At 45.5% G+C, this 14,178-nt stretch overlaps 1 protein-coding gene across 1 annotated transcript in view; it reads left to right on the top strand.

The window, feature by feature from the left end:
- LOC147639116 (2-oxoglutarate (2OG) and Fe(II)-dependent oxygenase superfamily protein) overlaps positions 1-12,484 on the top strand; it is a 44,886-nt gene extending 32,402 nt beyond the window's left edge. The window contains exon 4 of the mRNA XM_086787603.1: positions 11,795-12,484. Coding sequence (XP_086643729.1) covers positions 11,795-11,917 — 123 coding nt within the window. The 3' untranslated portion in view covers positions 11,918-12,484. The remainder of the gene's footprint in view (positions 1-11,794) is intronic.
- Positions 12,485-14,178: the final 1,694 nt, after the last annotated feature.

Genomic DNA, 14,178 nt, shown 5'->3' with positions numbered 1-14,178 from the left:
TTGGGTTGATTAGGCACGGCCAAAGAAGAAACAACTTGTGGAATAACTTTAGCTTTTCCTTTTTCTTCCTCCTTTTGAGTATTTCGAGTGGCTTGATTTGTTGGTATCTCCTTAACTTGAGTAGGCTGCACATTTGCAGTGCCGGAACATACAACACATGGGAGGAATGCTTCCCCCCTCTGCCATCGGGAACTATCTCCATCCTGCCCTCACTATGAACTGGGATAGTGGACGTATCCCCAGTAAGAATATGACCAGAACACCTGCAGAGATCCTGTAAACCGGAACGGGAAGGAGTCATGTGCCTGGAAGCACCACTATCGAGAATCCACTCCCGAGAGTCCTCCAATCTCCTCCCTACCTGAAGAAAATGAAGCATCGGTGTCCACCACCTCCAGGTACACAAAAGCCGGAGTCTTCATGATTGCTGCTGAGGAGTCTTCACCCTTCTCGGTCTTCCGCTTGGGACACTGCCTCAATCGCCTCATCAGAAAGCTCTCGTCCAATCTGGTGTCCATCAACCAGATCAATGAACCATACAGCTTCTGAGTCACAGAGACATCACACTGCTCACAAGGATCAACACCTGTTACGGTGCACAAACAAGTCCTGGAAACCTGATGAAACCTGTCAACCACCCCCTCTAAATCCGGAACCACAAAGCCTGGAGAAACCACCTCCTTCTGCAAGTAAGCACCTGTCACCTGCCTGGCTTTCCGAAAGGTCCCCGTGGAAAGAACATCCTCAACAACTGAAAGTTCTATGTCCCGAACACTACGAGACATCAGAGCATAAGTGACCTGTTCAGCTTCCTCTGACTGACGAAAACAAGAACTACCAACATCAGTACTGGAAAGTTCTTGCCAACTGCTGCCATCTACTGGCAAGCTATCCATCATCTGGTCCCGGAAAGCCCGCACCTACAGCGTATCCACACTTAAGTGGCCATTACCAGACTGCCACTCATCACAAACCTGAGGACCTGGGAGAGAGAGTGCTGAAAGCCTGTAAACTCCATTCTCCACTCCGCCTTCCCAAACCACTTGGCCTGTTGCTTTGTCCCGGAGAGCAACAAAATGCTCATCAAACTCCACCCGTATGCCAGTCTTGCAAACTTGATGCACTGACAAAGATGAAAACCAAGTTCCGGAACATACAACACCTGGGAGGAATGCTTCCCCCCTCTGCCATTGGGAACTATCTCCATCCTGCCCTCACTGTGAACTGGGATAGTGGACGTATCCCCAGTAAGAATATGACCAGAACACCTGCAAAGATCCTGTAAACCGGAACGGGAAGGAGTCATGTGCCTGGAAGCACCACTATTGAGAATCCACTCCCGAGAGTCCTCCAATCTCCTCCCTGCCTGAAGAAAATGAAGCATCGGTGTCCACCACCTCCAGGTGCACAAAAGCCGGAGTCTTCATGATTGCTGCTGAGGAGTCTTCACCCTTCTCGGTCTTCCGCTTGGGACACTGCCTCCAATAGTGGCCTTTCTCGCCACAATCATTACAGGTCCTCTCTGCCTTCAGTTTCTCGCGGTCAGCGTCGGACTTCTTCTCAGAAGACTTCTCCGATGAAGCCTTCCCTTTGCCCGAGTTACGGCCTTTCGACCGTTGGCCAGTTAAGGCCTTGGAACCTCCACCCTGAGGAGGGTCCATGAATCGTTCCTCCTGGTCCAGGACCATGGGCACAAGCTCCTCCCACGTGATGGTGCTGAGCCTGCCACCACTGGTAATCAAAGAGGAGTAAAATGCTGAGTACGAAGAGGGCAAATGTGCCAGCAACGTGATGGCCATGTCCTCTGACGATATCTCCTTCCCAGCCTGAAGAACTTCCTGCTGAAGAGCCTGCAGCTTGTTAATATGCTCCCGCATCGTCGCCGACTTTGCAGGGCTCATAACCCGCATCTGTACTTCCAAGGAAATCCTCTTCATGGGCGATACCCTGTTGTAAAGTGAGGCCAAATGCTGCCATATACCTCTGGCCAGCGTCATATGCTTTACATGATTGATTACCTGCGGTGTGCAGTTGAGGAAAATAAATGAACGGACCCTGGCGTTGACACGATCCCACATCTGTGTCTGGGCCTCCCGGTCCTTTCGGGTTGACGGTAACTCCCCTTCCTCTACTTCCGGCCGTGGAACACCAACAACGACGAAATCGGCGAGGTCGTAGGACTCCAGAACAGATTCCATCATCACCTTCCATATGCCGTAGTTGCTCCCGTCCAACTGACGGTCCACCGGGAACGTGGGGAGTGTCGGGATCTTCACATGTCTCTCGGCCATCTCAAACAGATCTGCCATCGCGGGGATGTACTCTGAAAAGGGTGGGTGGGTGGGAACAAAGAAGAAATAAAACCTGCAAGTGGCTGTCCAGCAAATCAGCCCGCCTTCCTCTTGCACCTTCTCTTCCCGATCAGCCCAAAACAGTCCACCAATCAGCCACAAAACAGTCCCCCTCTTGCTCACACAAATCCCAAGAACTATCTAGAGCCTAGGGCTCTGATACCATGTCGAATACGCAGTGGAGATGATGACCAAATCTGGGAACACAAGAGCAAAAACGCAGGCAGAAAAACAGCACAAGAGAGAGAGAGATGTAGGCGTGTAACTCTGCTCTATATACACAAGAAGATCCTGAGAAATGATACAAATAAGATATGGGGGCAAGGGGCCTATTTATATGCCCCTAGATAGGCAGTCGGCCTGCTGAAGAGGACTCCACGACTTCATCAACAGTCGGCCAGCAGCAGCAGATCAAGCCCACGACTGCATACATCCAGTCGGCCAGCATCACAGAGGTCCACGACTGATGTCCAGGCAGTCGCCCAGCTATTGATCCTCCAGCCGCCTCAGGGCTGCCTCCCAAGCCTCAGAAAAATGGGAAAAAATAGGGGAAAAATGCGGGGAGTGAGGAAAAATGATAAAACACCTAATAAGGGGGGGCACACCCACAACAAAGGCCCTGGTGTATAAATCTAGACAAGAGATGACTTCTAACAAGTCCCATAGGTAAGACACAGTTCCAGGCACGAGCCTCCTTATGGAGTGATAGTTCCATAGGCAAAACACGGCACGAATACTGGCTCTTCCATGGCGTGACAATCCCATGGGTCGAACACAGTCCAGGTCATACATGGGTGGCACCAGTCTGGTTCCCGTCCATATGACACCATCCTGCTAACACACGGGTGGCATTCTTCTGTCCACTTGAAAACTATAAGGAGTCCATAAAGGGGTACTAGAAAACTGCACACTAGCCTCCACCACCGTTTCAGGCCTACCCTAATGATGGCTACTCTCTTTCTCTCTCTCGAAGACTGCCCATGAAGAATACTGGCTGTTGGGGACTGTTTTGGAGGCTTCCATCGCAAAGAAGTACTAAAGGCAAGGGTATTTAATCATTTTATTATGATTTCTAGCCATTGTACTTGTTGTACCAGCTCCTGTACTTGATGTACTTGTGGCAACCACTGTTCCTTCTGTACTAGTTCTCGTACTTGTTGTACCAACCATTATACCGGTTGTACTAGCCATTGTACTTGTACCAGCCCTTGTATTTATTGTACTTATTGTACCAACCACTGTACTTATTGTGCCAACCATTGTACTTGTACCGGTTGAATGGAGAGTTGTACTTGTTGTACCAGCTCTATTGCATGAAGACCCATGGTTTTAGGGAAGGATCAGTACCCATACAAATGTATATGGTTTATATTGTTGGCTCGGCATTTCTACAACTATGTGCCAGCTGAATTGTATGGTTGCCTTGTGTTGGGCTGTGTTAAGGCATTTGTATATGGATGATCCGGCATCTCCTGTGGGGAGAATAAGGCCCTCAAAGCTTGTACATGATATTATTCTCCTTGGGTAATAAAATACTCCAAGGGCGGGGGGGGAGGGGGGGGTCGGCCCATTCCAGCCTCTATGCAGTGTCACATGTGCAAGCTCCACTTTCAGCATTTGTGGATGTTTTGTCCAGCTTTTATGTTTTCCGCAAAGTGATGATGGATATGTGTTAAGGTTGTGGCCGATTTCAGTGTTGAATTGCAAGAATGGTCAAGTGTTTTGTGAAACTCCGGGGCACCCCGGAAGTTACAGGTGACACACCACCCAACCGTAGGTTCAATACCTCAAACCACCCTTAGGTCAGATTGTCGCGAGCCTGCCACATTGATAACCCCCAACCTTTGCGTCCCATACAAGCTGAATCACGCACTGACAGCTCCATGGCCGAGAGATCCTGCACGCTCCTCGGTAACTCTAGGCACGTGGCTACTGGATCTTGTGTCTAATAAGTGACCCCAAGACACTTATATAGTAAAAACCTCGCTACAAGTGGCTTGCTTTCATTTATAAAGCTTTTTTTGCTTTATTTATAAGCTTTTAGCCATTATTAACCCTAGGTTATTAATTATTAGCTCTTAGCCAATCTAGACCTCTTCTTGCTAGGGCCTCTAGCCCATGTGTGAACCCTCTTAACTCTCCATACCCTTGGCTAAGCCTTAACACTAACCCAAATCTCGGGTTAGTCCACATGTTAATTCCACGTTTCCCTGCCCTAGCCCTAGGCTGGTCAGGGCATAACAAAACCACCTCAAGAATGTGGTTGATAGGGGTGTGAAATTGTAGAAACTCCCAAATTGGATTCCGGATAGGCCACGGCATACATGAACTTCCTTACTAAGAAATTAAGTTAAAAGATCTAGATAGCAGAAGTATTTTCCTTATAACCAATAATTAAATGTACTGAATTGTCTAGAGGACCATTTTAGATCATAGAGATGCATCCACCCTTGACACTTTCATTGGTGGGTCTGAATCTCCACCATACAGCTGGTTGCTGTAGTCACTGGTCTTGGATTTGATGGGGAGAAACCTGAATTAGGGTTTAGAGTTCATTCATGGGAGACATACACAGAGAAGCAAGGGAGAGAGAGAGAGAGAGTTGTGGGGATAAGTCAACTCATGAAAAGCATGAGTGTGTGACTCCCCTATCACACATGTATATTGCACTAGTACACATAGTGCACTTAGTACATTAAAAGTACTAAGTGTACTATGTACTATAACTTATGGGCTTGTACACACTATAAGGGTGGGCATAACGCCTTTACCCCAACAACCTCCCACTTAAAGGCAAAGTGCCCTTAAGTAAAGGAAAAGAAAAATCAGCATGTACATGATAATATACAAGGCCATATCAAGGCTGAAAATGGCCTCATCCAATGCCCATCAAGTGTCTGCAATGAGCAAACCGCTCCGGAGGCAAACTCTTCGTCAACAGATCAGCCGGGTTGTCATCCGTATGAATCTTAACAAGCTGAATTTGCTTGTTCTCTATCACCTCTCTGATGAAGTGATACTTCACATCCACATGCTTCGTCTTTGCATGAAAAACAGGGTTCTTTGCCAACTGAATGGCACTCTGACTGTCACAATGCAACAATGGAATATCCCCTGTATAGCCCAAATCAACCACTAACCGAGATAGCCATAATGCCTCCTTGCAAGCCTCTGTGGCTGCAATATACTCGGCCTCTGTAGTAGATAAGGCAGTGCACTTCTGCATCCTGGATATCCATGACACAGCACCTCCTGTGAATGTAAATACATAACCGGTAGTAGACTTCCGGTTATCTGGATGACCGGCATAATCCGAATCCGTGTAACCATGCACTAATGCATCCTGTTTGCCAAAGCAAATGCACAAATCCTGTGTGCCCTTCAGGTATCTCATGACACCTTTCACTGCTTCCCAATGCTTCTTGCCAGGGTTGGCCATGTATCTAGAAACCACTCCCACTGCAAATGCAATGTCTGGCCTAGTAGCAACCATGGCATACATGAGACTGCCACAAGCTGAAGCATACGGAATCTTGGCCATATCAGCCCTGTCACTATCCGACTGTGGGCTGTCCTTAGCACTGAGTTTCACATATGGAGGCAAAGGAGTACTAGCTTTCTTCCCCCCGTCCATATTGAACCTCTGCAAGACTTTGCCAATGTATTCCTTCTGAGACAAATACAACACATGCTGATTTCTGTCCCGAAGTATCCGCATACCCAAAATGTGATTTGCATCACCCAAATCCTTCATATCAAAGGTTTCATGCAGCCTCTTTTTCAAAGCATCCATCTCTTTACGAGATTTCCCGGCAATCAACATATCATCAACATACAAAATGAGAATCAATAGACTGCCATCCAAAGCTTTCTTGGTGTACAAGCAGTGATCTATGTCACCTCTCCTGAATTTCTGTGATTTCATGAATGTATCAAATTTATGATACCATTCTCTTGGTGCCTGTTTGAGCCCATAAAGACTCTTTTTCAGCTTGCATACAAGCTTCTCCTTTCCACTTACTGCATAACCCTCTGGCTGCTGCATATATATCTCCTCATGGAGATCACCGTGAAGAAAAGCAGTCTTCACATCCATCTGAATCAAGTCCAGATCATCATGCGCAACCAAAGCCAACACAGCTCTAAGTGTGGTCATTTTGACCACTGGAGAGAAGATCTCATCAAAGTCCACACCATATTCCTGCTTGAAGCCCTTAGCCACTAACCTGGCTTTGTATCTTGGCTTAGCATCTGATGCAACTTTGAGCCTGTATACCCACTTGCATGGCAAAACCTTCTTGCCTGCAGGCAAAGGCACCAACTTCCATGTTCCATTTTTATGCAGAGAATCCATCTCTGACTTCATGGCACGCTCCCATAGAGCTTTGTCTGCCCTCTGTAAAGCCTCTTTATAACATGAGGGCTCCCCACAGTCAGTGAGCATCAAGTAGTCAACCCCTGGAACAAACCTGTCAGGGACTCTGGAGGGTCTTGTGGACCTCCGTACCCAATGACCATCATTTGCAGGTTGCTGTCCAGCCTGCATATCACCCATTGGTGGCTCCTGTTCCATGCCATAAGGCTGAAATATCATGCCCGGTATATCCTCCAACTGTGGTATATCCATAGGGATATCTTCTGCCATGTCTGGCTGTCCATTTGGACCATTTTCAGCACCATTTAAGGGCTGGTTTTCCTGCTGTAATGGCTGATTTACAGCCCTTTGTTGTTGTCCATGATGTCCATCATCATCAAAGATGACTCTGCCAGGCTCCTGTTGCCTTGCAGGCTCCTTATACATGCATGTTTCATCAAAAATGACATCATTGCTGCGTATGATCTTTCTATTCATGGGATCCCAAAGTCTATACCCCATTTCACCTCTGTCACCATATCCTAGGAATATGCATTTGTGAGACTTGGGATCAAGTTTGGTGCGCATTTCCCTGCGTATGTGCACGTACGCAACGCAACCAAACACTCTCAAGTGCTTGTATGACGGAGGCTTCCCTGTCCATACTTCTTCTGGCACTTTCCCACCAAGCCTCGTGTTAGGTGACCTGTTTATAAGGTGAACGGCTGTCATAACAGCTTCAGCCCAAAAACCATGAGGTAATGCAGCATGTGACAACATAGAACGGACCTTCTCCTGTATGGTCCTGTTCATCCTCTCTGCTGTCCCGTTTTGTGGAGGATCATAAGGAGTAGAGAGCTCCCTCTTGATGCCTTTAGCATCACAAAAGTCCTGAAACTGTTTGGACGTATATTCTCCACCATTGTCGGAACGCAAAGCCTTCAGTGTTTTGCCAGTTTGATTCTCAACATGAGCAACAAACTTCTGAAACACTGAGAATGTATCACTCTTCAAGCGAAGAGGATAGACCCACACATTGCGTGTGGCATCATCAATAAAAGACACAAAATATTTTGCACCTCCCAAAGAAAGCTGAGGCATCTCACATACATCTGTATGCACAAGCTCTAACTGAGCATCTTTCTGTCCAAGAGCTTTCTTATGGGGGCACTGTAGTTGCCTACCATATATACAATGCTCACAAAACTGAAAACTTGAAAATTTGAGAGAAGGCAAGTAACCCAAACGAGACAATTGCTCCATTCCTTTGACACTCATGTGTCCCAACCGGCTATGCCACATAGAAATTTCCGGCAGCTCGGTTGCATTTACATTAGCATGGTGACAAACACCTGCATGCATAAAGTAAAGAGTGTCCACCTTAGAGCCTCTGGCAACAACCAGTGAGCCCTTACTAATCTTCCACTTTCCACTACCAAATGTGGTAACATAATCAGCATCATCAAGCTGTCCAGTAGAAAGCAGATTCTTCTTGATCTCAGGCACATGCCTGACATCATGGAGCATAAGTTGTGAGCCATCTGAAAATACAAGCCTCACATCACCTCTGCCAAGAATTTTGCATGCATGGTTATCACCCAAATAAACCACTCCTTCATTGCCAGCAGTGTACCTGACAAACAAGTCTCTGCAACCTGTGACATGAAAGGAGGCACCTGAATCAATGATCCATGAGTGCATACCATGACCACCTGTAAGAAGTGAATGGGCATCAAGTGAAGACGTAAATAGGACCTCATCCTCACTGCCACCTGCATGTGACACATTGATTTCTTCGATCTTGACTCCACTTTTGCCCTTTGGCTTTACATCTTTGGCTTCATCCTTCTCTTTGTCTTTGCCTTTTCCCTTTTCTTTTTGATCATTTTTCCATTTGTAGCATTGCTTTTTGATGTGTCCCTTTTTGCCACAATAATGGCATTCCAAATCCTTTTTGGAGCGAGACTTGCTCCTTCCCCTTTCTTGGCTTTTCCCCCTTTGCTGGGATCTCCCACGTGCATTCATTGCATTGGACTTTCCCACAGAGTTGTTTTTCCTGTTCATCTCTTCTTGAAGAAGAGCACCCTCAACATCTGCATATGACAGCATAGCATGCGAATTACTAGTGGCTGTCCTGAATGTGTCCCAACTCTCTGGCAAAGTGCATAACAAAAAAGTGGCTTTGAACTCATCGTCCATTGCCAACTTTTGATTAATGACCTGGCTGACAATACCATTAAACTCATTGAGATGGGCTGTCATAGAAGCCCCTTCCTTCATCTGAAGACCTATGAGTTTCTTCAACCAATACACTTTGCTTGAGGCACTTTGTTGGGCATACAAGTCCTGCAATCTCTGCCACATTCCCCAAGCTGTCTTCTCTTCACGAATGCTGAAAAGTAATGAGTCTGACACAGACAACATGATAGTAGATCTTGCCAGCTCATCCATATCTTCCCACTCTTCAGCTGTAAGAGAAGCGGGCATCACACCCCTTTCTTTGATAGGCTTATGTTGCTTTTTCTGAAGCAACACATTGTAGCACTGGGTTTGCCAAATATCATAATTATGCGAGCCTTCAAGCTTCTTGATGTGAAGCAATGAAGAGCTCTCACCTGTGGTTGCCATAGCAAAATACAACCTGTAATGCCTGACTCCTTGCAAATGTGCAAACACTGCACCCAAGATGTGCAAACACTGCACCCAAAGCACACAAAGTGCTTACAAATGTTCTCCCAAGCTTTATCTCCCACTGCGGAAGCAAGAATGCAACTTTTCTCCCACTTTTTGTGATGAAAACACCAAAATCTGGTTGCTGCAGATTTTGGACAGCACCTTGAATGTGCTCTTTTGCCCTTCCAAAGTACTGTACAGCAGTACTAAGTGCTTACAAATGATGTACCAAACCTGTACCGGCAATTTCAGCAGCTGAATTTGAACCTTTTGATCACTCAAAACAGTGTATAGCCATGTCAAAACATGCACAAAGCTGTGCCAAATCTGTACCAGCAGGTACAATAGCAATAAATGCTCTCCTGGCTGTCCAAATGAGTGAAAATCAGACTTTTACAGTCCTGTACACTGCATAAAACAGTCCCGAACAGAAATTGGGCAAAAGCCCCTTGACTGCAAGCTGATTTTTGAGGATTCAAGGCATAAAAGTCTCGCCTGCTGCTTTGCCAAGCTCAACAAGCATACAAACTTGAAAAGCCCCTTGATTTGAGATCAATTTCTGATCATGCATGGTACATTGGCGCACATGAAGGCATCCAGAGTGTTCACGATGCTTCCCCCTGGCCACATATACATCAAATACATGAAAGCCCCTTGATTTACAGGCACATTGAGTGCTTGTAAGGCATCAGCACATTAACCACAGCATCAAATGCGATCGCCTGCATGCAAATCAACAAAATCGGCACAAAAGCCCCTTGATTTGCACTGCAATTTGCTGCAATTTTGCCCAAATGTGCAATTTTTCACATCATACAGCATGTATGAGTGCTTAATTGCACAATTACATCAAAAGCCCCAAATTTCGACATCCAATTTGCTGCAAATTGATCCTGATTTGACCAATTTCCTGCAAATTGATCCTGATTTGACCAATTTCCTGCAAATTTATCCTGATTGTGACCAATGTCACCCAATTTTGCCAATTTTGCTCAAAAATTGAGCAATTGGGCACCTGTACCTGCTCAATTGCTTGAATTGATAAGAAATTCGCAAAATTGAAGCAAAATACCTCTGATTTCTGATTTCTGTTTGCAGGAAAAGAGGGGGGTTATGATGATGCTGCTGCAGAAAAAGGAGGATTCTGCTGCTGCTGCTGCTGTGCTGTACGGCGGCGCCTTCAGTGCTGGGCGGCCACGTGGGCTGGCTACGTGGGCGGCCTCACTCTGTTGCTGCAAGACGATGTGGTTGGCCTTCAAGTGAAGAAGGACGGAGGCTGGATTGCAGTCCAGCCGGTGCTTCAGAGGGCCTCGGTTTGCCTGCCCTTTTCTTCGAAGAATCCTTCCAAGGATCAAGGCAGCTGCTGCACGTGAATCGCTATCCACCATGCCCCGAGTCCGAGTTGTGGACCAGCCGATCAAATGCGCTTTCACAGTCGACTTCGCACAGGTACGCGGACCAGTTCGCCTTCTACGCCAACGCTCAGCGCCGGGCGCTTCACGTATTCGTTTACGTTTCGCCTTCTACCAACTTACGCCTAGACTTACACTCCTTCCACGCTTACGACCAGTTGATGCTGCGGCTACTCCTCATGGCTGATGGTCGACGGCAGTGGTTGGCTGCACACTTGCGCTGCCATCACATAGTCGCTGCCCAAATTACATACAGGCTGCGCCCAGCACGTTGACTCCTTGCACTTCAAAGACCTTCAGAGAGGTGATAGGCTCACACAGAAGAAAAACGACCAGCAGCTCACACAGAGGCAGGAAGAGGGAAGAGGGAAGGAAGACCTAGCTCTGATACCAGTTGATGGGGAGAAACCTGAATTAGGGTTTAGAGTTCATTCATGGGAGACATACACAGAGAAGCAAGGGAGAGAGAGAGAGAGAGTTGTGGGGATAAGTCAACTCATGAAAAGCATGAGTGTGTGACTCCCCTATCACACATGTATATTGCACTAGTACACATAGTGCACTTAGTACATTAAAAGTACTAAGTGTACTATGTACTATAACTTATGGGCTTGTACACACTATAAGGGTGGGCATAACGCCTTTACCCCAACAGGATTTTTCACAATCTTTCATTTGACCATCTACCTTCACATGTCTTGAACCTTGCATAACCTTCTCCAGCAAGCTGTTTTACATTTGAAATTCCTCGTGACGTTTCAATAACCTGCCCCAAGTTTATAGATGTCATGACTGTGGTGGACCTATTATCATTCTTTTCCCCTGATGTGCCTTCATGTGCTTGGACTATTCATCAGGCCTTCAATCAATTTCAAGGAGAGGCATTACTCTTTAAGGACGTTACATTAATTGGGTCGTTTACCAAATCATTCAGTTGTCAGCTTTATATGTTTGGTGGTGACCCATCAATGATTTGCCTGACTATTTTGATGTTTGGTGAACAGGTTGCTCCAGTTATGGGCATGGCCTTATTTCACATACATGGGAAGAAATGTATGCTGCATGAGGCACGTGTAGTGTCCAAGGGTGTAAAGTATATTTTACGTTCTGATGTTGTCTTTGGTTGATGTAATAGCGGTATTCATCCCGCATGAAAGCAAGCATGCAGAGATATATTGAAGAACTGGCCAGCCATTTATTGCTCAAAATTTTGAGCATGTGGTATAAGAAGGCAAAGTATGTAAGCTTCGGAAGGCTCTTTATGGTCGCAAACAAGCTCCCAGAGTTACTCTTATTATTCAGCATGGTACATAAGAGTAGTCTATGCATGACTGCCTCCCATAATCTGCCCTGCTGGCGGATTTCAAACTGCAGATCTAAGTGTAGTGACTTGGCTGGCCGATAACTGAATCAAGTTCTTGAAACCATCTTAGGTAACCAAATACATCACACTATTTGAAGTGGTGCCATAGCCCAATTTTATGGGATCCATTCAGCTTTCAAGCCACTCTCCAGAACACATTCATGCATATATAACATGTTTGTATTACACATGCTCCCTATGTGGGGTTAGTTATTCAAATAACTTCAGGAGTAGTGTTTGAATCAGGTAGCAAAGAACTAATGTTTTGCATTGCACCTGTGCATTCCTAACTTCTTTTACGCACGTAATCAATACAAGGCCATTCATACCTCATCACAGGTCCATCACTTCTTTTTTTTTGAACTGGACTTAGTATGTATGTTGTATCCAATAGATGTTATGTGGGACTCTCTCTCTCTCTCTCTCTCTCTCTCTCTCTCTATATATATATATATATATATATATATATACACACACACACACACATATGATTAGGTTATAATTTTTGTCAAAGGAATTTTGGAGAATTTTAAAAGTACCATGGGAGTCAAGCAGGGGTGCTGGTTCTCTGGTAGGATAGGCTCTTGTTGCTATTTTGCTGTATGCAGATGATATTGAGATGACTCTTCAGTAGAAGGGGTTCAAAAGAAATTGGGTGCACCAGAGGCATTTTGAGAGTAAAAAGGGTTTGGAAATAAACCTTAACAAAAAAACAAAGGTAATGATCATTTGCCGCTCTAGGGTGGGATCCAGCATGCATAATTTCACATAGACAAGGGGAAGGTTAAGAGGTGGGGAGGTTCCTACGCATACTTGGACTAATGCTTTTCTTTATTGTGAGAAATGTGGTTGAACCGCACCTTGGTAAGGGATATTGTTCTCATGTACAACGAGAGAGGCCATGCTTTAAGTTCATTTTCAAGATTCACAACTAACTATTCAGTTCAAAGACATGATTAGCTTAGAGGTCATTTTTTTCATCCTCATTTATGCAATCTTTGTAGAAGTCTAAAGGTTTTTGCAAGGTCAAATACCTTGAAAATTCAAGAGAATCTTCTAGAATCTTTTATTGAATGCACGTGATGGTGGAACCTTTCAAATGTCTTGTTGGATTACCCCGCATCGAATCTATCCGAACAGGATTTTCAAGTGATGCTCTTTCCACTATGGGGAGACAGAATTGGAATCTGCGTCTAGATAATTCGAGTCGTGGGAGAGGTTCAAATAAAGATATTGGTGAGAGTATTTCAAGATACATTTCCGCTAGCCGTAGCACATCCAATGTGCAAGATGCGTCCCCTATGATGTGCTCCAACAACTGCACCATCGTGGATTTCCCCGTGGCCCCTGGGCCCCAAAGGTACAGGCAAAACTGCTCGGTCGCTGTTATCATGAGTGAACAGCAAGCGCAGGAACGCCCGTTGAAACTCAAGTTGCAAGACAAGTGGTTCCACTTAGAGGACTTAAAGTTTGGAATGGTCATGTGAACAAAAAGAAAGTGAGAATGCATCAAAAAATCTTCATGGGGCATCGTGCACATGCTTGTAATGGCTTGCCCAATATTTCATGGGGCATCATGTGCACACATTTACAGGACTTGGAAGTTTGGAATGGTCATGTGAAGTTTCAACAAGAAGAAAGCTAGAATGATTGTGCATCAGCTTCATGGGGCAACGTGTACACACTTGTGATTGCCCAATATTTTATGAGGCATAGTGCACACACGAGGACTTGAAGTTTAGGATGGACATGTGAACAAGAAGAAAGCTGGAATGATTGTGCATCATCTTCGTGGGGCATCGTGTACACACTTGTGATTGCCCAATATTTTATGAGGCATCGTGCACACACGAGGCCATGAAGTTTAGGATGGTCATGTGAACAAAAAGAAAGCTAGAATGATTGTGCATCAATCTTCATGGGGCATTGTGCACACACTTGTAATTGCCCAATATAATTTGACCATGTGCAAAATCTTGACAATTGATATAGCTTTTATTATCTCCACATCCCTTTGTTGAATTC

This window comes from Cibotium barometz, chromosome 4 (assembly GCF_041138505.1).
Source record: "Cibotium barometz isolate CiBa-2024 chromosome 4, ASM4113850v1, whole genome shotgun sequence".
Classification (NCBI taxonomy): domain Eukaryota; kingdom Viridiplantae; phylum Streptophyta; class Polypodiopsida; order Cyatheales; family Cibotiaceae; genus Cibotium; species Cibotium barometz.
This window is presented reverse-complemented; position numbering and strand designations above follow the sequence as displayed.